Source organism: Patella vulgata, chromosome 6 (assembly GCF_932274485.2).
Source record: "Patella vulgata chromosome 6, xgPatVulg1.2, whole genome shotgun sequence".
Classification (NCBI taxonomy): domain Eukaryota; kingdom Metazoa; phylum Mollusca; class Gastropoda; family Patellidae; genus Patella; species Patella vulgata.
The window spans coordinates 1158488-1179889 of NC_065884.2; the positions used below are offsets into that span (position 1 = coordinate 1158488).

The window sequence follows — 21402 nt, forward strand, 5'->3', positions numbered from 1 at the left end:
ACTAACGTTTGCAGACAGTTGGCAGACGTTGAATCAGACAGTTCATTTGACGTTCTTGGAACAATTAATCTGAACGTTTCTAAAGTAAACGTCACTAGAAAGATATTAATTAATGTTTAGTAACGGCTCGCATTAATCTAAAGTCTTTATGCAACGATTGTCTAATGTAACATCAAAAAAGCATTGGAGGGTTATTTTTGTTCGTTTAATTTAAACTTTTTGGAAAGGGGACCACGGAACGTTTCAAAGTAAGTATAAAATGTAATATCAATATTACGTCTAGGAAATTACGTTTTATCAGATGGCTCATCCGAAGTTCTTAGAACATCAAATCTTAACGTTTTAAAAGTAAACGTCACTAATGTTTAGTAACGTTTTACAGTATCAATGATATAACGTCAAAGAGAAGAAAATAGTTTACTAACGTTTACAGGCTGACCATGCTTAGGAAATAACATGTTAACAGATGGTTCGACGTTCTTGGAACAACTAATCTGAATGTTGCAAAAGTAAACGTTAATAGAACGATATTAATTACTGTTTAGTAACGTCTCACAGTCTCAACAATTTAACGTCTAATAAAACGCGTTTGAAACATTATTCTAAACTTTAAATGAAAATTTGCTGGTGGGAGGGGGGTATTTTTATTTGTTTAGTTAAACGGTTTTAGATTAGGAAAACGGAACGTTTTAAAAAGTAAGATCCAATATAATTATTATAATTCGGAAATAATTCGGGATTATATGTTCAATCTTATTTACATTAGAAGAAACTAGTTTACTAACGTTTACAGACTGTCTGAACAGACTTAGGAAATAAGGCCGTATCTGATGGTTCCTTTGACGTTCTTGGCATAAGTAATCTGAACATTTCTAATGTAAACGTTCATAGAACAAGTTTAATTATTGTAAAATAACGCCCACAGTATCACCGATGTAATTCCAAATAAAACGAGGCTGAAACATAAATTTAATGTTTCAATGGAACATTTGTCAATGAAACATTACAAAAACATCTAAAATAACATTAAGTCATTGTCCAATTACAGGAGAAAGATGTAAAATAAAAATAGAACGTTTTACGAACTTTATTGGAGATTATTTTTGTTCTTTTAATTTAAACATTTTTAGATTAGGAAAACAGAACATTTTGAAAACTCGAATCCAATACAATAAATATAACGTTACAAACAAATATATAAATAACGTTCAAAGAATCATAAGTTAAAACGCTACAAAAGTTAGAAAAACATATATTAGTTTACTGACGTTAACAGGCTGTTTGACCAGTTTTGTGAAATAACCTTGAATCAGATGGTTCATTTGACGTTCTTGGAACAATTAATCTGGATGTTTCTAAGGTAAACGTCAATAGAATTACAGGAAAACGATGTAACATTGAAATATAACGTTTTTACGAACTTTATTGAGGGTTATTGTTTTTGTTTAATTTCAACGTTTTTTGATTAGGAAACTGAACGTTTTAAAAACCAAAATCCAATATAACCAATAGTACGTACGTTACAAACAAATATATTAATAAAGTTCAAACAATCCTAAGTTAAAACGCTACTATAGTTACGTTAGAAGAACATAATTTACTGAAGTTTACATGTTGTTTGATCAGGCTTGGGAAATAACGTTGAATCAGGTGGTTTAGTTGACTTTCTTGGAACAACTAATCTGAACGTTTCTAATGTAAACGCCACTAGAACGATATTAATTAATGTTGTGTAACGTTTCACAGTATCAAGGATATAAAGTCATAATAAAACGAGGTTGAAACATTAATCTAATGTTTTAATGCAACGTTTGCGAATTTTATTGCAAGGTTGTTTTTATTTTCGTTTAATTTCAACGTTTTAAGATTAGGAAAACAGAACGTTTTAAAAACTAAAATCCAATAATGAATATAACGTCACAAACAAATCTATTAATAACGTTCAAAGAATCATAAGCTAAGCGCTACGAAAGTTATGTTAAACGATCATAGTTTACTGACGTTTACAGGTTGTCTGACCAGGCTTAGGAAATAACGTTGAATCAGATGGTTCATTTGACGTTCTCGGAACAACTAATCCCAACGTTTCTGAAGTAAAACTCGCTAGAACGATAATAATTACATGTAATTCTAACGTCTCACAGTATCAAGGATATAACGTAAAAAAACCGGTTTGAAATATTGATCAAATGTTTTAATGCAACGTTTGCTAATGATTTAAGATGTAAAGAATATGTAAAATAGAAATACAACGTTTTACGAACTTTATTGGAAGGGTTTATTTTTCGTTTAATTTTAACGTTTTTAAATTAGAAAAACAGAACGTTTTAAAAACTGAAATCAATATAACGTCACAAACAAATATATTACTAACTTTCAAAGAATCATAAGGTAAAACGCTACAATAGTTACGTTAGAAGAAAATAATTTACTGACGTTTACAGGTTGTCTGACCAGGCTTGGGAAATAACGTTGATTCAGGTTGTTCAGTTGATGTTCTTGGAACAACTAATCTGAACGTTTCTAATGTTAACGCCACTAGAACGATATTAATTAATGTTTTGTAACGTTTCAAAGTATCAAGGATATAAAGTCATAATAAAACGAGGCTGAAACATTAATCTAATGTTTTAATGCAACGTTTGCTAATGATGTAAGATGTAAAAAAGAAGTAAAATGGAAATACGTTTTGTGAATTTTATTGTAAGGTTGTTTTAATTTTCGTTTAATTTCAACGTTTTTAGATTAGGAAAACAGAACGTTCTAAAAACTAAAATCCAATAATCAATATAACGTCACAAACAAATCTATTAATAACGTTCAAAGAATCATAAGCTAAGCGCTACGAAAGTTATGTTAAACGATCATAGTTTACTGACGTTTACAGGTTGTCTGACCAGGCTTAGGAAATAACGTTGAATCAGATGGTTCTATTGACATTCTCGGAATAACTAATCCCAACGTTTCTGAAGTAAAAGTCGCTAGAACGATAATAATTAATGCTTAGTAACGCCTCACAGTATCAAGGATATAACGTAAAAAACGAGTTTGAAACATTGATATAATGTTTTAATGCAACGTTTGCCAATGATGTAAGATGTAAAAAAAAAGATGCAAAATGGAAATACAACATTTTACGAAATTTATTGTAAGGTTTTTATTTTCGTTTAATTTCAACGCTTTTAGATTAGGAAAACAGAACGTTTTAAAACTGAAGTCCGATATAATCAATATAACGTCACAAACAAATATATTACTAACGTTCAAAGAATCATAAGTTAAAACGCCACAATAGTTACGTTAGAAGAACATAATATACTGACGTTTACAAGTTGTCCGACCAGGCTAGGGAAATAACGGTGATTCAGGTGGCTCAGTTGACGTTCGCGGAACAACTAATCTGAACGTTTCTAAAGTAAACGTCACTAGAACGATATTAATTCATGTTTAGTAACGTTTCACAGTATCAACGATATAACGTCATAAAAACACAGGGTTGAAACATTAATCTAATGTTTACTGCAACGTTTGCTAATGATTTCAGATGTAAAGAATATGTAAAATAGAAATATAACGTTTTACGAACTTTATTGGAAGGGTTTATTTTTCGTTTAATTTTAACGTTTTTAGATTAAGAAAAACAGAACGTTTTAAAAACTGAAATCAATATAACGTCACAAACAAATATATTACTAACGTTCAAAGAATTATAAGTTAAAACGCTACAATAGTTACGTTAGAAGAACATAATTTACTGACGTTTACAGGTTGTCTGCCCAGTCTTTGGAAATAACGTTGATTCGGGTGGTTCAGTTGACGTTCTTGGAACATCCAATCTGAACGTTTCTTAAGTAAACGTCACTAGAACGATATTAATTAATGTTTAGTAACAGTTCACAGTATCAACGATATAACGTCATAAAAAACGGAGTTGGAACATTAATCTAATGTTTCAATGCAACTTTTGCTAATGATGTAAGATGTAAAGCATATGTAAAATAGAAATACAACGTTTTACGAACTTTATTGGAAGGGTTTATTTTTCGTTTAATTTTAACGTTTTTAGATTAGAAAAACAGAACGTTTTAAAAACTGAAATCAATATAACGTCACAAACATATATATTACTAACGTATATATTAATCTAATGTTTTAATGCAATGTTTGCCGATGAAACATTATAAACATTCAAAATAACGTTCGGTCATTGTTGAATGAAAGTAAAATTAAAACGTCAAAAGATAACATTCTGGCGATGTTTCTGGAACGTTTATAAAAAGTACAGTCTATCTCTGAACCCTTTTCGAACGTTTGGAGAACGTGCTTAAGAAAACATTCTGACCGTAACCATATTAGAACCAATTACGAATGTTACCAAAACTTTTTGTGTTTCCTGGGTTTCCAGTTAACCAATAATGTCCAATTTCGATTTGATTAACCAATTAAATTAAATAGGAGTTTAACTCATTTTTCCAACGCGCATTAAATCAACTTTTAAAAACTAAAATCAATACGTAGATTATGTATTCTTCTGATCTACAGTGGGTCAATAAAAATCAGCAAACTGCATAAATTTGACAACAGACACCTAAGAACAAGCCTGTCTGAGTAAAAATAAATAACAGATATTGCCATAATAATCTTCTGTTAAAGTAGCTAAAGCATTTTTTTTTTTAAAAAAAAACAAGAAAAAGAAGAAGTAATAATTCGACAACTTTATCTTAATTTACTGTTATAGGGTACTTTTTCAGTTGAATTCTGATGATACATTATTTTTATCAAGGAAACACTAATGTAAATATATCGTTATTGCAATTACTTATATTTTTGGCCGTTAGACCAAAGTGAATTTTTGCTTTGTTGGATTATGTCCGTTATGACCACATCCCACCGAGAATCTCCCACTCCTTTCTACTTACACCACGAATGAATGGAAATGGCTCTTTATAGTCACAATCCAACTGGTTTTGTATGGAGTTCATTTTTCATAAACACAAAATATGTGTTGATGGTACGCTTTACCAGGAGAAGACCAACGATTTTCAACAAGGTTTCCATAAATCTCAAATATATATTGATAAATAATCCCCTCTGTAACACAAGCAAAAATGTTTTTATAAGCACGAAACTGATTTGTTGTAAACCGGAAGTGATGTAGTTGGTTCAACACGCTCACTGGTCTCTATAGTAAGCGTACAGATTTGGCATAAGTGTGTTGCTGTAATTTGTTCACGCGTCGTGTTTGAATGAGAATCCGACCAAAGGGACTGTTCAATATACAAATCCGACGCGTACATTCACTCATACTGAACAGTACGATTTGGACCATTTCACACCACACGGCTAATTGTTTACATCACGTGTTTTGTATGACACCCGGCAAGTGGGAGATATTTTGTCAGCTGGAATGTTTTTGTGCGTGCCGAGTCTGCTGGCAGTGTTTATATTTATTTAAACGGACTATTGGCACATACACATTCACATAAATATATAAATTTCCAAAGTATGTCAACCTCAGACACCTACGTATCACAATATAAGATATCGCTTGTATGGGTCTACAGTAATGCCGTATACAAATTCGAGCCATTCGCAAGAGGAAATGAACGAAAAGAAAAGGAAAAGTCGTTCACGTCAACATTATGTGCCAAAATGCACTATATTATATGTCTCACGTGCCCATAAGTTTGGTCTGTTTCTGTTGAAAAATACTGTCAGCAAGCACAAAAATATCGATGCAGACTAAATACATGTCACTTGCAAGCTGTCAAACAAAACACATGATGTAAGTAACCAATTAGCCATGTGGCAGCAATTGGGCCAGAACGTACTTTTCAGTAGAAGTGAATTTACGCTATGGCTTTGGGTACTATACGTTAAAAAACATAAATTCGTGCTTTTTTTTTAATATCCCAATAAACAGCCCTTTTGTTCTGATTTTTGGCAAAAGGACGATGCGTGAACAAAATACAGCAGTAAGCTTATGCCAAATATGTATGCATACTATAGAGACCAATGAGCGTGTTGAACCAACTACGTCACTTCCGGATTTAATAAATATTAATTTCTCGCTTACAATAACATTTTTGCTTGTTTTACAGATAGGATTACATATGAATATATATTTAAGATTTATGGAATGCAAAACAACACAAGCTTGTGTAAAGTAATTTTCACACACGTCCAGATTTTTTCAGTGTCTATATCAAAGGATTTCCTTTCAGAGCTACCTTATGGGTGACTATTAAACAGTACACCAATATTTCTGGCAGAATTTACTAACGATAAAAACACAGACGATTGAAAATGATTACATCCAAATTTAATTTAAAAATAAAACAAAACTAACTTTGTCGTGGTCAAGGTGAGACAGAATATCCGAAACAGAAACTCTTTGAAACCAAAAGAAAACCGTAATAAAACTTAAAGCCAAACTTACCTGATTACAAACATTTAGGATCATCACACTATTTTTTTATCAATGGCCATGCCCAACAAGGTGTGAGGTTATCTGACCTATGAATGTGCAATATGGATTTGAAATAGCGAATAAATCCGACGACGTCATTATATGGTAAATAAAATAGACGTAATTGTAATTATTACATGTTATGTATTTTCTTTACATTGAAACGCACAGTTGAGAAATTTAGTAAGCCTGTTTTTGAAAGAAAGAAACCAGAAATCCGTGCTACTCCACTATATTCACGAATTCAAATTATTTGCCTTTGATGATTTCATTGGTCTCGTAGGTTAACTCTACGAACCAATTAAAAGAGTTTACATACACGTCTTGGTGTATTTGGTTACGTTAACCAGACTATAGCAGTTTTTTCGTTCAACTAGAACAGTAAGATTGCAATAAAGGATATATCAAAGAAGTGACATGCACACAAAGAGATGTTCTAAAATATTTTGACAACGTTTACAACAAGTTTGCGATCTTGGTTGAAAAGAAATATTCGAGTCACTTCACTTCACCCATGGCCAACCGCTTTCTATATATGGACTTTTTTGATTAGTCGATAACAATAGTACAGTTATCAAGAGAGGATGATTGGACTATGTGTCTCCCCCGTAAATAGAACAGAGCAATACCATTGGGGATACACTATGTTACATTCTACAGCGATTTACTGAATTGCATGTTATTGTTCATGTTTGATTGCTAGATAATTCTGTGATTTAGGGGTACAATAAACAACGACTAGGACACTTTGCACAAACCCAAAACGTTATGATATACTTGACCTTTTGTACCCTATTTATACCCCAGTATCAACTTGCACTAAACCTCGGCAATACTATATACCGGAAAACAAGCGGAAAACAACCGGAAAACAACCGGAAAACACCATTTTTTACTGAATAACGGAAAACACCGGAAAAACACTAAATACCGGAAAACATCCTAAATACCGGAAAACACCCTAAATAGGTAACCCGGAGCCTGGTCCTCTGTGTGCGGTTTTGGACCAAGTGAGCGGCAATGAAGGAAGGTCAAGGTCATTACGATATTCGTTTTACAAATAGCCCCCCCCCCCGCCAAAAAAACCAAAAAAATTCCGATTTTTTTTCTCCAAAATTTTGTTGATGCCTATTATGTTTTGAATGTTTTAAAAGACGCAATCAGTCTACCTCCATCATTGACCATATTATGTTTTGTATTTTAATTTTTGTTTTCAGTAAATTTCAGTAAATTTCAATGTTTCAGTATTTCAGTAGATTAAACACTGCCCTCGAAGGGCCCCATTATATGCCGGTTGCGCCGGTCTCGTGATTCTTAATATTGAATCATAATAATATTCAACATATTACATCATATTTCGATTGCTGCACACAGTATTTGTTTCTGGATTACTTTTCGAGCTTTTTTCCCCAACTTGTTGACCATTTATTCTTGAGAAAACCCCAACTTTCGCCCAATTGTCCATGAGAAAAGTACATATTCTATCTTACTACATTGATGGGAAGTGGTAAGCTGGACGTCTGTAAAAAGGGTTGATCGATAAATTTTCAAGGAAGCAATTGTTGTTTTTGTTTGTGAAATAGAGGACTCTAGCCGATGAGGCTACTTTCTCCCAGAGAACCTCCGGCAACCAATTTGTTTTATGTACTACTATCGTAATAAAACATTACTATGTTAACCACTTCCTGGTGGCTGAAGACTTACACCGAATGCGTATTCGGAAAAAAATGTCCCCGAGAAAATGTTTTTTCCGACAATCGATAATCGAGATGTTTTCTGTTGCACAAATTATACTGCACTGTGTAAGAACTTGCATCCTTTGATCTGAAGATTGTAGATGGAAAAGTATCATTTGCACTATTTCAAAGTAAACCTGCATTTTCGTATATCATCCCGTAATTTGTGATTAATGACAATGACTGTAGAAATAATATGGCTTGAGGAACGAGAGATCTATGTTCGTCACGTGACTGGACAATTCCACCCCCCAGTATTTTTCTCTGTAAAATTATTTTCTACGGAATGTTTTTTTGTAAAAAAAAATTTTCGGAAAAATTCGAATTTTTTGTTTTGTGACAGAAAAATCTTTTCGTCAAAAAAATTTTGGAGAAAAAAAAATTGGAATTTTCAGATTTTTTTAAACAATTTCTTCTCCAAAATTTCTCTGAAAAAAAAAATTCTAAATTTTTGTCCAGTATTTTTCTCTGTAAAATTATTTTCTACGGAATGTTTTTTTGTAAAACCAATTTTTCGGAAAAATTTTGGAGAAAAAAAAATCGGAATTTTTTTGGTTTTTTTGGCGGGGGGGGGGGCTATTTGTAAAACGAACATCGTTATGACCTTGACCTTCCTTCATCGGCGTTCATTTGGTCCAAAACCGCACACAGAGGACCAGGCTCCGGATTACCTATTTAGGGTGTTTTCCGGTAGTTACGATGTTTTCCGGTATTTAGTGTTTTTCCGGTGTTTTCCGGTATTCAGTATAAAATGGTGTTTTCCGGTGTTTTCCGGTTGTTTTCCGGTGCTTTCCGGTATATAGTATGGCCCCTAAAAACTTCATTCAAATAATAATCTATGGTTGACAATTATTTGGTTGATTCCTGTGATAAGACCCCACCTACTATTAAATTAAATTCTCATTTGATTTTGCTGAATAATTTTGTATTATTTTCAGACCCATGTACATATGCGAAGTCTTTTCCTGACACTAACAAAAGATCTCCAACATATGCTTTGAAAGCAGGTGAAACACCTATTTCTGACCAATACATAGAAGAGGGGTGGTATGGAGAATTGGGTGTTGAACTACACAGCGAAAACAGTCCAGGTCCAAACAAATGTGGTACAGTTTATCCTGTATATCTGAAAGGTAATATATATATAGACAAGAATCTTGTATGTATTTCACCAGTAAAGGCTACGATTTACGGGGATCACGTGGCTAAGTGGGTAAGACGCTGGCTCGCTAGCCTGGAGGTCGGGTGTTCGATCCCTGCATTGGGGGAGAAAGTTCATCCAGATTTTCCGGCGTGGTTTCCCCTTGTCAGTGATGCAGGACGGAGGGCCTGACAAGGACAGCTGTCTAGTCGTTCGGATGGGACGAAAAACCGAGGTCCCGTGTACACACTCGCGTGCAGTTGGAATTCGATTTAAGATTAAGTTGCACAGATTGTCATATCTGCTAAGTTTGTATAAGTTCACATTTGATGTCGTGACCATTGTCTCACAGTCCGATTAGCTTCTACGCCCTGACAAAGTTTATGGAAACGGCGATATACTAAGAAACGAAAGATTATGGAATGCTGGACACCGTCATCTTATATCTCCAATGAGAGAATGCGAACACAGGATAAAATAACCCCGACGATGTAAATCCGCATCTTGTCTTCTCTATGTACCCATGAAGGAAGAATTTGAAACAATCATTCATACATGTTTGGCATTTTCGTTCTGGCTTAACATTTAGTTATTCTAGATATATCCCAATATCATGCCAGTAGGAACAAACATGCATACAGAAAACGACAATAACGTATAACAAAGTGAAGCATCTATCAAAACATCAATTTTTACAATCTACATGTTTTGTTGTCAACAGATAATGTTACAGAATCAGATAATGAACAGGATGTTAATCTATGTATCCATGTTTCGAATGAATGTGATTTGGAGTTTACAACAAAAATGAAACGCTGTGAATTTATCACTGTTTATTATTTAAAGAGACTCCCGCTTGCGTCTGCAGGTTATTGTGCAGGTAAGATTTTCATTTTAACGTATTTTCAATATTTACTACGTCGAAACGACCACACTTACCGACAGAATTTGAAGGGCAGTTGATAACACCCGAAAAATCAAAAGTCGGTCTTTATGGATTTTGTGCTATTTTGTTTTCATTTATATATTCAGACACCGACATTATTTCGTATTATTCCTATTAAATATCAAGTCAGTGTCATTTACCGAAGGTCTAGCAATTCGTGTAGATAATTAATGTAAGAAACTTTTGAGACTAAACCGTTTTGTTTCTTTTCAGGTTTGCTAGGAAATAAAAGTGGTAATATAATTTTTGTCTTAATATGATGTAAAGCCTGTTGTTTCCATGTAGATAAACTTAAACAAAATTAAATCTAAATCAGAACAATTGCTAGTCTAATCTGTCAATCTAGCAAACAAACACCCGATTTGCACTGAATGATCCACGATACACTCTGTAATTTTTATGACTTAAAAAATCCGCTCAATGTTTTTATCCGATTTGTAAAATGTAAAAACGTTACAAATAGACAGGTTTTAGCTGGACCCTTCATGCAACATAATGCTGCTTATTCTATTGGAATACCATTCAAATATTTTAAATTATTCTGTTTTATCGTTATTTGGTTCATTGTCAGATCCAGAAATTCGGGTACTTTCAAATCAATTTTCCTTTATCGTTTGGTTTATTTTTGAATATCAGTTGACTTCTTTGAATTCAATATTCCCATATAAATTATCAAATGTCATGAGTTTAATTGAAACCAATACCAGACAATCTCATCGATTAGCCTTGCAATTCTATAAATGCCTTTATAGATTATCCCGATTACAAGACAGCAAATATAAACGTTACAGTGGACATAAATTATATCTCACCAACTGACCAGCCTTTCCTATTTTACTGTGACTTTAAACAATCTACTGAAATATTGTGGTATACTGTATTTTGGTATGTCGACGATCGAGTAATAGCAAAATCCAACTCAAGTATAGGGTCACCTACTGTAATAAACGAAACCAAGCTGGAAGAACAAACCCTTAAAGCTAAAGGGATAACATCAGTTGGCTTTAAGGTATGTACAGATTTTCTGTCATCAACAAAAAACAACAAATCACGATATCCCATGTTAAAACTGCGTTTATAACTGTTGATATTAGCCAGGCAATACTATATACCGGAAAACACCTGAAAACACCTGAAAACAACCGGAAAACACCATTTTATACTGAATACCGGAAAACACCGGAAAAACACTAAATACCGGAAAACACACTAAATACCGGAAAATACCCTAAATAGGTAACCCGGAGACTGGCACCCTAAATAGGTAACCGGGAGCCTGATCCTCTGTGTGCCTGGGTTAGGGTTAGGGTTAGGATTAGTTTCCGGTTTATAGTATAGCCCTTCCCCGGGTTACCTATTTAGGGTGGTTTCCCGTATTTAGTGTGTAGAATTTTTGCTCTTTAAATTAATAATGGCTTTATATCGTTTCTTTACTAATTATTTGGTTCACACATTGTATAGAAGTCAGATCTCAGGTACTCAAATAATGAGTGGCGGATTTAAACATAAAAAGAGTTATATTTTGGTAAACATTTAATTCTGGGTTAATAACAACTTCACTTTCATCTAATCCCCGAGTGAAAGTTTCAGATACTAGCCATACCATTTATCTGGATAAAGTCCGTATGACGCTGGCGAAGCACGCTTGCAAATGGATGACCTGACCGCCTAGGGGCCTACTATTTAGAAACCATTTAAAGAAATGATATGGATCCCTGTCTTGTCATAATAATAATGATTTACACAAATTAGAAAGATAATATAAAATTACAAAATATAAATCACAATCAAATCTTGTAGAGATCGTAAACTAAACTAACGAGAAACATTTCCACCGGGATAAATGTTATAGATTTTGTTTAGAAACTTAAAACAAAACATAAGTATTTCAGCTGTGCGTCCCTTCCCATTAGATGTGAAGCGGTGCTTATGTCGATAAAACCATCAACTGAGAGCACCTTAATTCGGAGCGTGTCGACTCGAACTGATGTGGTGTTGTTTCCATCGATCGACACCATGATGTCCATGTAAGACGCTGGCTCGCTAGTCTGGAGATGGCGGGTTCGCTTCCGGTGTTATCGGGATTTTCCGGGGCGGTTTCTCTATGTCAGTTGTTTCCCATAATTTTGTCTTACTGGTTATGAGCTACCTTATCGTCAACTTAAGACTTTGATCGCTTACTTACTGAAACAGTAAAAGTGTAGTAGAATTGAAACTGATCTGATAAGACAGAAATCAACAGATGTCTGAATTGAAGTGTAGCACTGGATGAATCAATGCATCGCGTGGTCAACTAACCTAAATTGTTAGGAAAATACTAATCGTATCAAATGTTTCAGGTGAAGTGTGCCGTGAGAGCCAGCTTTGAGCATGATGGACCACTGTGTTTATCATCCATTAGTGAAGCTACATTTATCGGTTTGGAGGTATAGTATTTCAGATTAAATCATTGGCTGGGAGAATTTCGTGTGATCTTTTAAAGCAAAGTTGATTACAAGGCTTCCACGTAGGATTATCTGCAGGTGAATGAGAAACCAAGAACAATAACGTTTAAGCTTACGTGCAGCTGTGGCATGAAGGTTTCTTCTAAACATATTCTGACTGGTCGAAAAGAAAGTTATCAGGGATAATCTTTAAGATATGGCAGTGTTCCCAATCCGTTTTACCCGAGAACAAATAGACAAGAAATGTCCCAAGTTCGTGTGTGATTTTGGCTTACATCACTAGTATGCTAGCGGGAAATGGGGAATGTTCTACTTTGAGATGAGTTGAAGTTTACGTAAGTCAACACCTACAGTGGGACTGGCTGCAGTAACCCTGCCGTCCCACCGTCAGTCAAAGCATAACCTCGGGGATGGAGGCCGCGTAGGTCACAATCTCACCCTAATTAGGCTTTATTATTTTTACTTTGTTTACCGTAGCAATGCATTGGATCGTAGAAGAAAACTGTGTCTCTTGTCAATCTGCGCCTGACCTCTCTTTGTTACGATCCCACCTTGATGGGAAAGAATGGGGGAACGTGGATCAGTAAAACATGCCATCCTCTATCCTAACGATCCTAATGCAATGCATTATATCTCAAAGTGAATGACTGTGCCATTAGCTAAGTGATGGGGTGTGTGAATTATTTGTTCGTCCTTTCATTCTTACCCCCCTCCCGCCCCCTGGGGTGTAGGGGGTGTTAAGAATATACCCTTCCTATGTCTATGCCCTGCGTGTCGTAAGAGGCGACTGAAAGGATCCTTGTAATGGGGCAACATGTTTGCCGTGCGTTGCGACCCGTGTCGGTGGAGAGGGGAATCCTGGTAATTGAGTGGGGATTTGGCTTGCGAGCCCTTTCGCTGCAACACATTACTTTGGCCCATGGTTCACCTAGACGGGAGGTCGGTGTGGCCTACTCTGATCAATCGGCTTTGGTAGTTTTAGCTCTGTAGAATGTACATTTCTCAATTTCAATGCTTAGTTGTTTTCTATACTCAGCAGAATTACCTTTGTGTCCTGAGTACATTCTACAGAGTGGCGGCTTGGGTCAATCAGGTTAGATAAGTAGTTTTACTTTCTGGCTTGAGTATACCCCTCGTGGAGCCCTGAGACCATGCGTCGGATATCCGCGCTAGTCCTCCCCTTAGTAAATTTCATGGATTCCCCCCCCCCCCACACACACACACGCACACAAACAAAAGAACGAAAAACAAAACAGAAACGCCCTAATACAGAGGACGTCTCTGATTTATTTAATTTGAAAAGCAAAATTTCAAAGGCATGGCCGAGGTTTCTCTTGATTTAGATTCCCTCTACAGACCTGTCCAAAGTTTCACCATTTTTAATAACCAAGGGCATTGCTGGCTTAGCTGGTGAGCCCAGGGCTATTAAAAAACTTAAAAATGGAACACTCTTGATAAAATGTGCCAAGGAGCAGCATGCTACCATGCTGCTTAAATCAACATCTTTGGCAGACATCCCCATCAAGGTGTCTCCACACAGGACACTGAATTCAAGTAGAAGAGTAATTCGATGTATACATGTTATAAATGCCAAAAATTTGGACACAGTAAAACCGTCTGCAAAGGTAAAGACACCTGCGCTCGGTGTGGCCATGATGGATTTCTGTTGTGTTAATTGCAAGGTTAAGCACTTTGCTTACTCTCGCGAATATCCTATTTGGAAAAAACAGAAACGAGTCTAACAGGTTATGTCTGAACGTAAAATGTAATATTTTGATGCTAAAAAACAAGTAGAACTTTCTACACTTTTTCCCATTGCACCACAAGGAAAATCTTAATCAAGTGTAGCCAAAGTTTCTACTAGAACCATTTCTGTTCAGACAGATTTAACCTGGCATAAAAAAGAGAAAATGCCTAAAATAATATCATCAGATCATGTAAAAGGGGTATCGGGCTGATCGCAAACCAGTGAGAGCTCGATTCAAATGATTAATTCTTTGCCTGGCGAGGGTTCATCTTCCTTGCCTCAAACTGAAGATGTTGGGATCATTCCTAACTCTTCCCCTCAGAACGACAAGGAGTCATCTATCTCGCCTCTCCCTGAAACTGTCACGCTTGATTCCAGGTCTACTGGGTCAGGCTCGCAGATAAAGGGTATTCTACCAACACAAGAAGGTCTTTCCAAAAAAAAAAGAAAAGAAATTGGCAAAGATGCGCGAGAGAGAGAAAAAGGGTTCACAAAATCCCATCTCTCTCTATAATAGATATGGGGATGATCTGATAGACGGTATTATCGTCGCGGATGTTCATAAGGAACCCGTCGGTAAGCCGCCAAAAATTAACTATCCCTGACAATGGTCAATTCGATTTATTCAATGGAATTTTCGTGGTTTGAAACCAAATTTTAATTCAAAATTTCAATCCTTTAGTTATTTGTTTACGGGATACTTTCTTGCGGAATTCTGACACTTTGTCTTTTAGACATTTTGTTAGTTACCATCAATAATCAGCTAATGATGGTAGAGCTCATGGGGGTCTTTCTATTATTCTTAATGGGGATATCCCTCAGAGTCACGTCGCCCTCAACTCGCCTTTACAGACAGTTGCAGTTAGGGTGACTTTGCTTATTCCTATAACACTCTGCTCTGTATATCTTCCACCAAGTTTATATCTTAATTCCAGAGATCTTGATGACCTTGTTGCCCAACTCCCTCTCCCTTTTATTATTAGGGTAGATTTCAATGGCTATCATTCGCTCTGGGGTAGTCCAGATGATAACCAAAGAGTTAAACAAATAGCGGACTTCATTAACATTAATAATTTGTGTTTATTAAATGATGACTCGCCTACTTATCTACATCCTGCCACGGCTTCTTTTTCCTCCCTCGATCTCACCATTTGCTCCCCGGTCCTGTTTCAGGATTTTACATGGAGAGTAAATGAAGATCTGTGTGGTAGTGACCACTTTCCTATCTTGATTGATGATAATGTTCCCTCTCCGGTCGAAAGACCTCAGAGGTGCAAGTTGCATAAGGCTGATTGGGCTCTTTTCGAATCTTTGTCTCTTCTCTTTTGATACAAAGGAGTTAGAAGATGCAGATGAACCCATGGCCTTATTCACTTCAATTCTTCAAGATGTAGCTGAGCAGGCGATTCCAAAAACCACGACTACACCAAAACTTTTCAATAAATCATGGTATAACGATATTGCAAATCCGCTTTTAAAGAGCGTGATCGTATCCTGAGACGACTAAAGAACCACCCTACCATGGAGAATATTGCGGCATACCAAATGGTCCGGGCGAAGGCTCGTAGAACAATACGTCAAGCAAAGAAATCTTCATGGCAAGGTTACGTCTCAAGGATCAATTCCCGTACCACATCGAAGTCAGTATGGGATAGGATTCGTAGGATTAAAGGTAAAAGTATTGCATTATCAGTTAACCATCTAAATGTTGATAATACCACCTTAACAGCATTTCCTGATATTGCTAATTCTCTGGCCAGTACAATTTCATTTAACTCATCATCCAATTTCTCCTCTGATGCCTTTCGAGGCCTTAAAGTTCAACAATGATGAATGCTATAATGATACCTTTTCCATTGCTGAGGTCCGGGATTTGCTAAAGCGAGCTCGGGATACTGCAACTGGTCCAAATGAAATACACTACCAAATTCTAAAACCCTTTTCCACTCTCTTAATTTTACTAGATCTTTTTAACCGAATTTGGGTTGATGGGAAATTCCCCCCTTCGTGGCATGAAGCCACAATAATTCCCATCCCTAAACCCGGAAAGATCATACGAATCCTACCAACTATCGCCCGATCGCTTTAACTAGCTGTATTTGCAAAACCATGGAGAGATTGATCAATCGAAGGCTTGTTTGGTACCTTGAGTCCAACAACCTCATAACAGACCTCCAATGTGGATTTTTGTTCCAAAGGAGCACTCTTGATCATCTCGTTCGATTTGAAACGTTCGTCAGGGGCGCTTTCATCCAGAAGCAACATTTAGTTGCAATATTTTTTGATCTGGAAAAAGCGTATGATACCACATGGAAACATGGTATCATGCGCGACCTCCATAACCTCGGCCTAAGAGGTCGCTTACCTATCTTCATTAAAAATTTCCTGGAAGATAGGTCGTTTAAGGTACGACTGAGATCAATATTCTCTAACCCATTTCCTGAGGAAATGGGGGTTCCACAGGGAAGTATTTTATCTCCTACTCTTTTTGCTTTAAAAATTAACACGATTCCAGCGTGCCTTAAACCAGGTACAAACGGCGCTCTTTATGTTGATGACTTTCAGATGTGCTATGGTTCTACAGACATGCGGATAATCGAACGTAAGTTGCAGCTTTGTTTGAATTCACTTCAACAATGGGCAACCGAAAATGGATTTCGTTTTTCGAAATCCAAGACTGTTTGCATGCATTTCTGTCAGAAACGAGGTTTGCATCCCGATCCAGAACTATTTTTGGATGGCAACCGCCTACCAGTTGTGGATGAAACCAAATTTCTGGGGTTGATATTTGATAAAAAAAATTATCATTTATTCCCCACAATAAAAACCTAAAAAAGTAATTTCTGAAAGCCCTCAACATATTGAGAGTATTATCAAATACTGACTGGGGAGCAGACCTTAAGGTCTTGTTCAGATTATATCGAGCATTAATAAGATGAAAACTCGATTATGGGTGTATTGTGTATGGGTCTGCCCGCGAGTCTTATCTCAAAGAGCTCGACACCATACACAACCAGGGAGCATTTCGTACATCTGCAGTGGACAATTTATACATCCAGGCGCATGAGCCCTCACTGCACAACAGACATGATAAACTGGCCCTGCAGTATGCTACGAAAAAAGAATCCCTTCCGAATGACATTTCATTTAACACCATATTTAGACCTTTTCATGAGCATTTGTATCTGGTGAAGACTGATGTTATTCAACCATTCGGTATTCGCATACAACCCCTTTTGTCTGAGTCTGGTATCAGCCTTGACGGTATTGCGAATACCCCTGTCTTTAGAACTCCACCGTGGGCTATATCTCCCCCAAAGATCGATTTCGATCTTACTCAACATAAAAAGAGAGATACTAGCTCTAAGGTGTTCCAATCTCTCTTTAGAGAGTTAAGGTCTAAGTATGGTGATTATGCTCATATTTACACAGATGGTTCTATGAGCTCCGGGCCATTCTTCAGGCCTTGGAGTTCATACAATCCTCTTCATCTTTAAAGCATATCATCGTTACTGATTCTCTGTCCTCGGTTCAAGCAATTTACAATATATAAACATCCATTAGTAGCAGATGTTTATCGTCTTCTACTATCTTACGAGTTCAACAGCTGGCTCTGGAGATATATTTTTGAAGCAATCAATTATAACTGTTATACTTTTAATTCCAGATTCTAACGCCGTTAATAACCATTGGTCCTAACCAAAAGGATTCAATCAGACTTCGACCAACTGCACCTATTTGCCATTCAAATGAAGCAAATTGTCAGCTAAATGTAGAGATTAACTATCCAAAAGTAGATAAATGTGATGACCGGGCAATGTTTGGGCACAGTAACTGTATTTTAGATATTACTGGTACAGAATGGGATCAAGTATTTGAAATGGAAGTACAATTATCCCCTGCTCAAATCTATGTTGACAGATCATTTATCCATTATATAAAATTAAGAACAGTGGCTTTGTTTCCACCTCACCGTATTTGGGGGAACAGTAGTATTGGTGATATACAGGTGAGCTACCATAATGAATACTCTTACATATCCTAACAAGTTTTAAATTAATATGTACACCTTTGATTTGACTCTGCTCGATTTTGATTTTATATTTATTTATTTTCATGGTTAATATTGGTTCGACGCTCTCATCAATGCCTTGACATTTGGAATATAAACATACTAACATCAAACCCTATTCTTCTATTAAAACAAAATAATGCCTTCTTAGCGAGATATGACCAGAGAAGTACCCTTGTAAGAAATTGCAATGTTAATCACATATACCGTAGTTTATTAAAATAAACTAATACACTAATATTTCAAACCCTGAGATTGTAAGATTTGGATGTAAAATCAGACGGTGCCATGGGGTGGACACAATGATCATAACTTACCTCTTGGATCTTCCGCCGCACAAGATGCGTAGCAGCAAGGGGGTCACAGCCCGACTTAATGGCAACAGTAGGTCGAAAACATTTCGGAGTAAAACCAGTAATAGCAAAACCTGCTAAACGAATTGACTAAGCACGAATTTGATTAATTGTATCAGACTTGATACGCTTGAATGATTTAATTAAAGATACATTATGGGAGATTGATAAAGAGCTGACAGCTCTCACTATAATAGTTAAAAACTAGATACTGTAAAGGGAATTTGCTGTAAATTTCAGTGAAATTAATCCACTCTGAGATTTTAGCGGTTGAATTTTGGCCCTAACCTCGATCATCATTACTAAAGTCAGTGCGATAAAAAAAACATAGTCTCGATTATCCATTTTTTGATTTAATTATCAATGAGCGTTAAGCAGCAGATATGATTTTAATCCAGTAAATAGCGAAGGCTAGCGATGACATCGAGGGTTGATTATGGTCTTAGTAAGTTAATTAATGTCTAATTAATAATTTAGATAACATTTCAGGCCTAAAGAAAGATCCGCAATAGTCAGATAGATTTACCTCTTGCATAATGTATGTTTAAGGAAATGGGAAGAGAGGAAAATATGGTTTAACGCCCACTTGACACAAACTATGTCATTTCGGGACTACCATATTGTTCAATTTTATTTCAATAATTCGCTTGCGCGTAGGGGTCTTTAGCATTGGGAGGAAACCAGAGGACCCGGAGAAAATCCACGACGTTGGACAGGCAACCCTACTCCTTGTCACGTAAAACCGAGGAATCGTAACCACGTCAGTTGACTCAATGACATACCGTATGATGCATTCGTAAACCTTCATCGAGAAAATCTTTCTCGCTAGGGTAGACCACGTCTATTATAATAACCTCTATTATAACAATTCGAGCTGACAGGATTAGTAGATTGACTGTACTGGTATTTAGCTGCAGATATTTCGGCTGCAGTTTTTTTTAAGTTATTTAGACTGTCTTGTGTGAATGTTGATGAATTTCGTTCTGAACTTTTGAACTAATAAAGCGGACTGCAAGTAATTTATTTGAGTTGAGAGAATAACAAATAAATTGGTTAAATCAACTTCAGTGACTGGTCTAACTTTTAAGTCTATGGTGTGTAGCCAACAGAACGCTGTTTCGGTGTATCAGGCTGATTTACTAATTGACGATAAATGATTCTGATCAGGCTGTCTAGAAGTTTCCCTTCATTAAGGGAATCTCTTAACGACTCGAATTCCCTTTGACTAGACCCTATCTTACATAGCTGTCTCATTTTATCAAAAAATCATTAATTTTGTCTTCATCACACATTGCGTTCTTCACCCGTGAATTGGCACGTTTGGCAAAGACTGTTATACTGGTCTACGACATATGTCGTAAACTTTATTGTCGTAAAATTAATATTGATTCGTGTGACTACAGCCAATTACAACTCGTTTATTAAATCACTGGCAAAAAAAGAAAGCATATTCATTTAGCTTTCATTTAATTTCAGATTCATCTTGTACCCGATACACGTTCAATTGAAACCAAAATGTGCAAGGCCGAAACTGATCCGCATATGTTCACAAGTGAAAGCAAGTGGGTAAACTAAATATCACAATTGTTAAAATCTTATGATAGATCTCAGAACCGTGTCTGGCCTGCAAACTGTGAAACTTTCGTTACCCAACATGTTACACGAGTGAAAAGAAATGCGGCGATCATGTTACATCTGTTGGTCAACTCCGCATGAATTAATGAGTTCTTCCCACCGATTTGGTGCTCATCGTGAAAGAGTTAGCAGTATCATCAAAATGATATCGCCCTACGAGAGGAAACGAAAGCGAATTGCTATATAGTTTATAAATTACCTGCGTTGCTTGTACTACAAGTTGAGGTGGGGGATGGAGGGGTCTGACTCTTGCGTTAAAATGTTTACTGGTAACTGTACTGAGAACGAAAATACAATCATACAGTACTGACAACGGTTCCGAGACCACACAGGAACGGTTTACAGTACGGAATGCTTACGTTTGACCGATTTACACTATAAAGAATTAACCATTCCGTATTCGGCGCGGTTCCTGGCACGCTTGGAATTTGTAATGTAAACGGAGTTAGTGAGTGTTGCCTATTAACAAGGCATTATGTAAGATTAGGTAAAGAGCTGACAGTTAGCGCTATACCAGTTACAATTAGATAATCCAGAGTGAATATGCTTAAAAGTTCAGTCCAATTACTTCATTCTGAGCCGTGTTATCGTCATTACAATAACAGTGTAGCCTCGATTGTCATTACTGCCGTTATGACGATAATAAACAAAGTCTGGATTATCAACAGCAAATCGGATTAAGATCTATAAACAATAATACATACCTATTTATTTAGGCGACCTTTATTAATCTCCCCAGTTACTAAATATCACAGAACGAATTTCGATCTGTTGAAAAAAGGGCTATATGATGGCATCGAGAGTTGATTAGGGTCTTGGTCAGTTAATTAATGTAACATTTAGGGCATAAAGAAAGACC

At 36.2% G+C, this 21402-nt stretch overlaps 1 protein-coding gene across 1 annotated transcript in view; it reads left to right on the top strand.

The window, feature by feature from the left end:
• The window catches only part of LOC126823501 (von Willebrand factor D and EGF domain-containing protein), an 84968-nt gene that overhangs the window by 28231 nt on the left and 35335 nt on the right, over nt 1–21402 (top strand). The window contains exons 2-8 of the mRNA XM_050552385.1: nt 9144–9338; nt 10068–10226; nt 10506–10526; nt 11045–11301; nt 12632–12718; nt 18151–18492; nt 20385–20470. Coding sequence (XP_050408342.1) covers nt 9144–9338; nt 10068–10226; nt 10506–10526; nt 11045–11301; nt 12632–12718; nt 18151–18492; nt 20385–20470 — 1147 coding nt within the window. The remainder of the gene's footprint in view (nt 1–9143; nt 9339–10067; nt 10227–10505; nt 10527–11044; nt 11302–12631; nt 12719–18150; nt 18493–20384; nt 20471–21402) is intronic.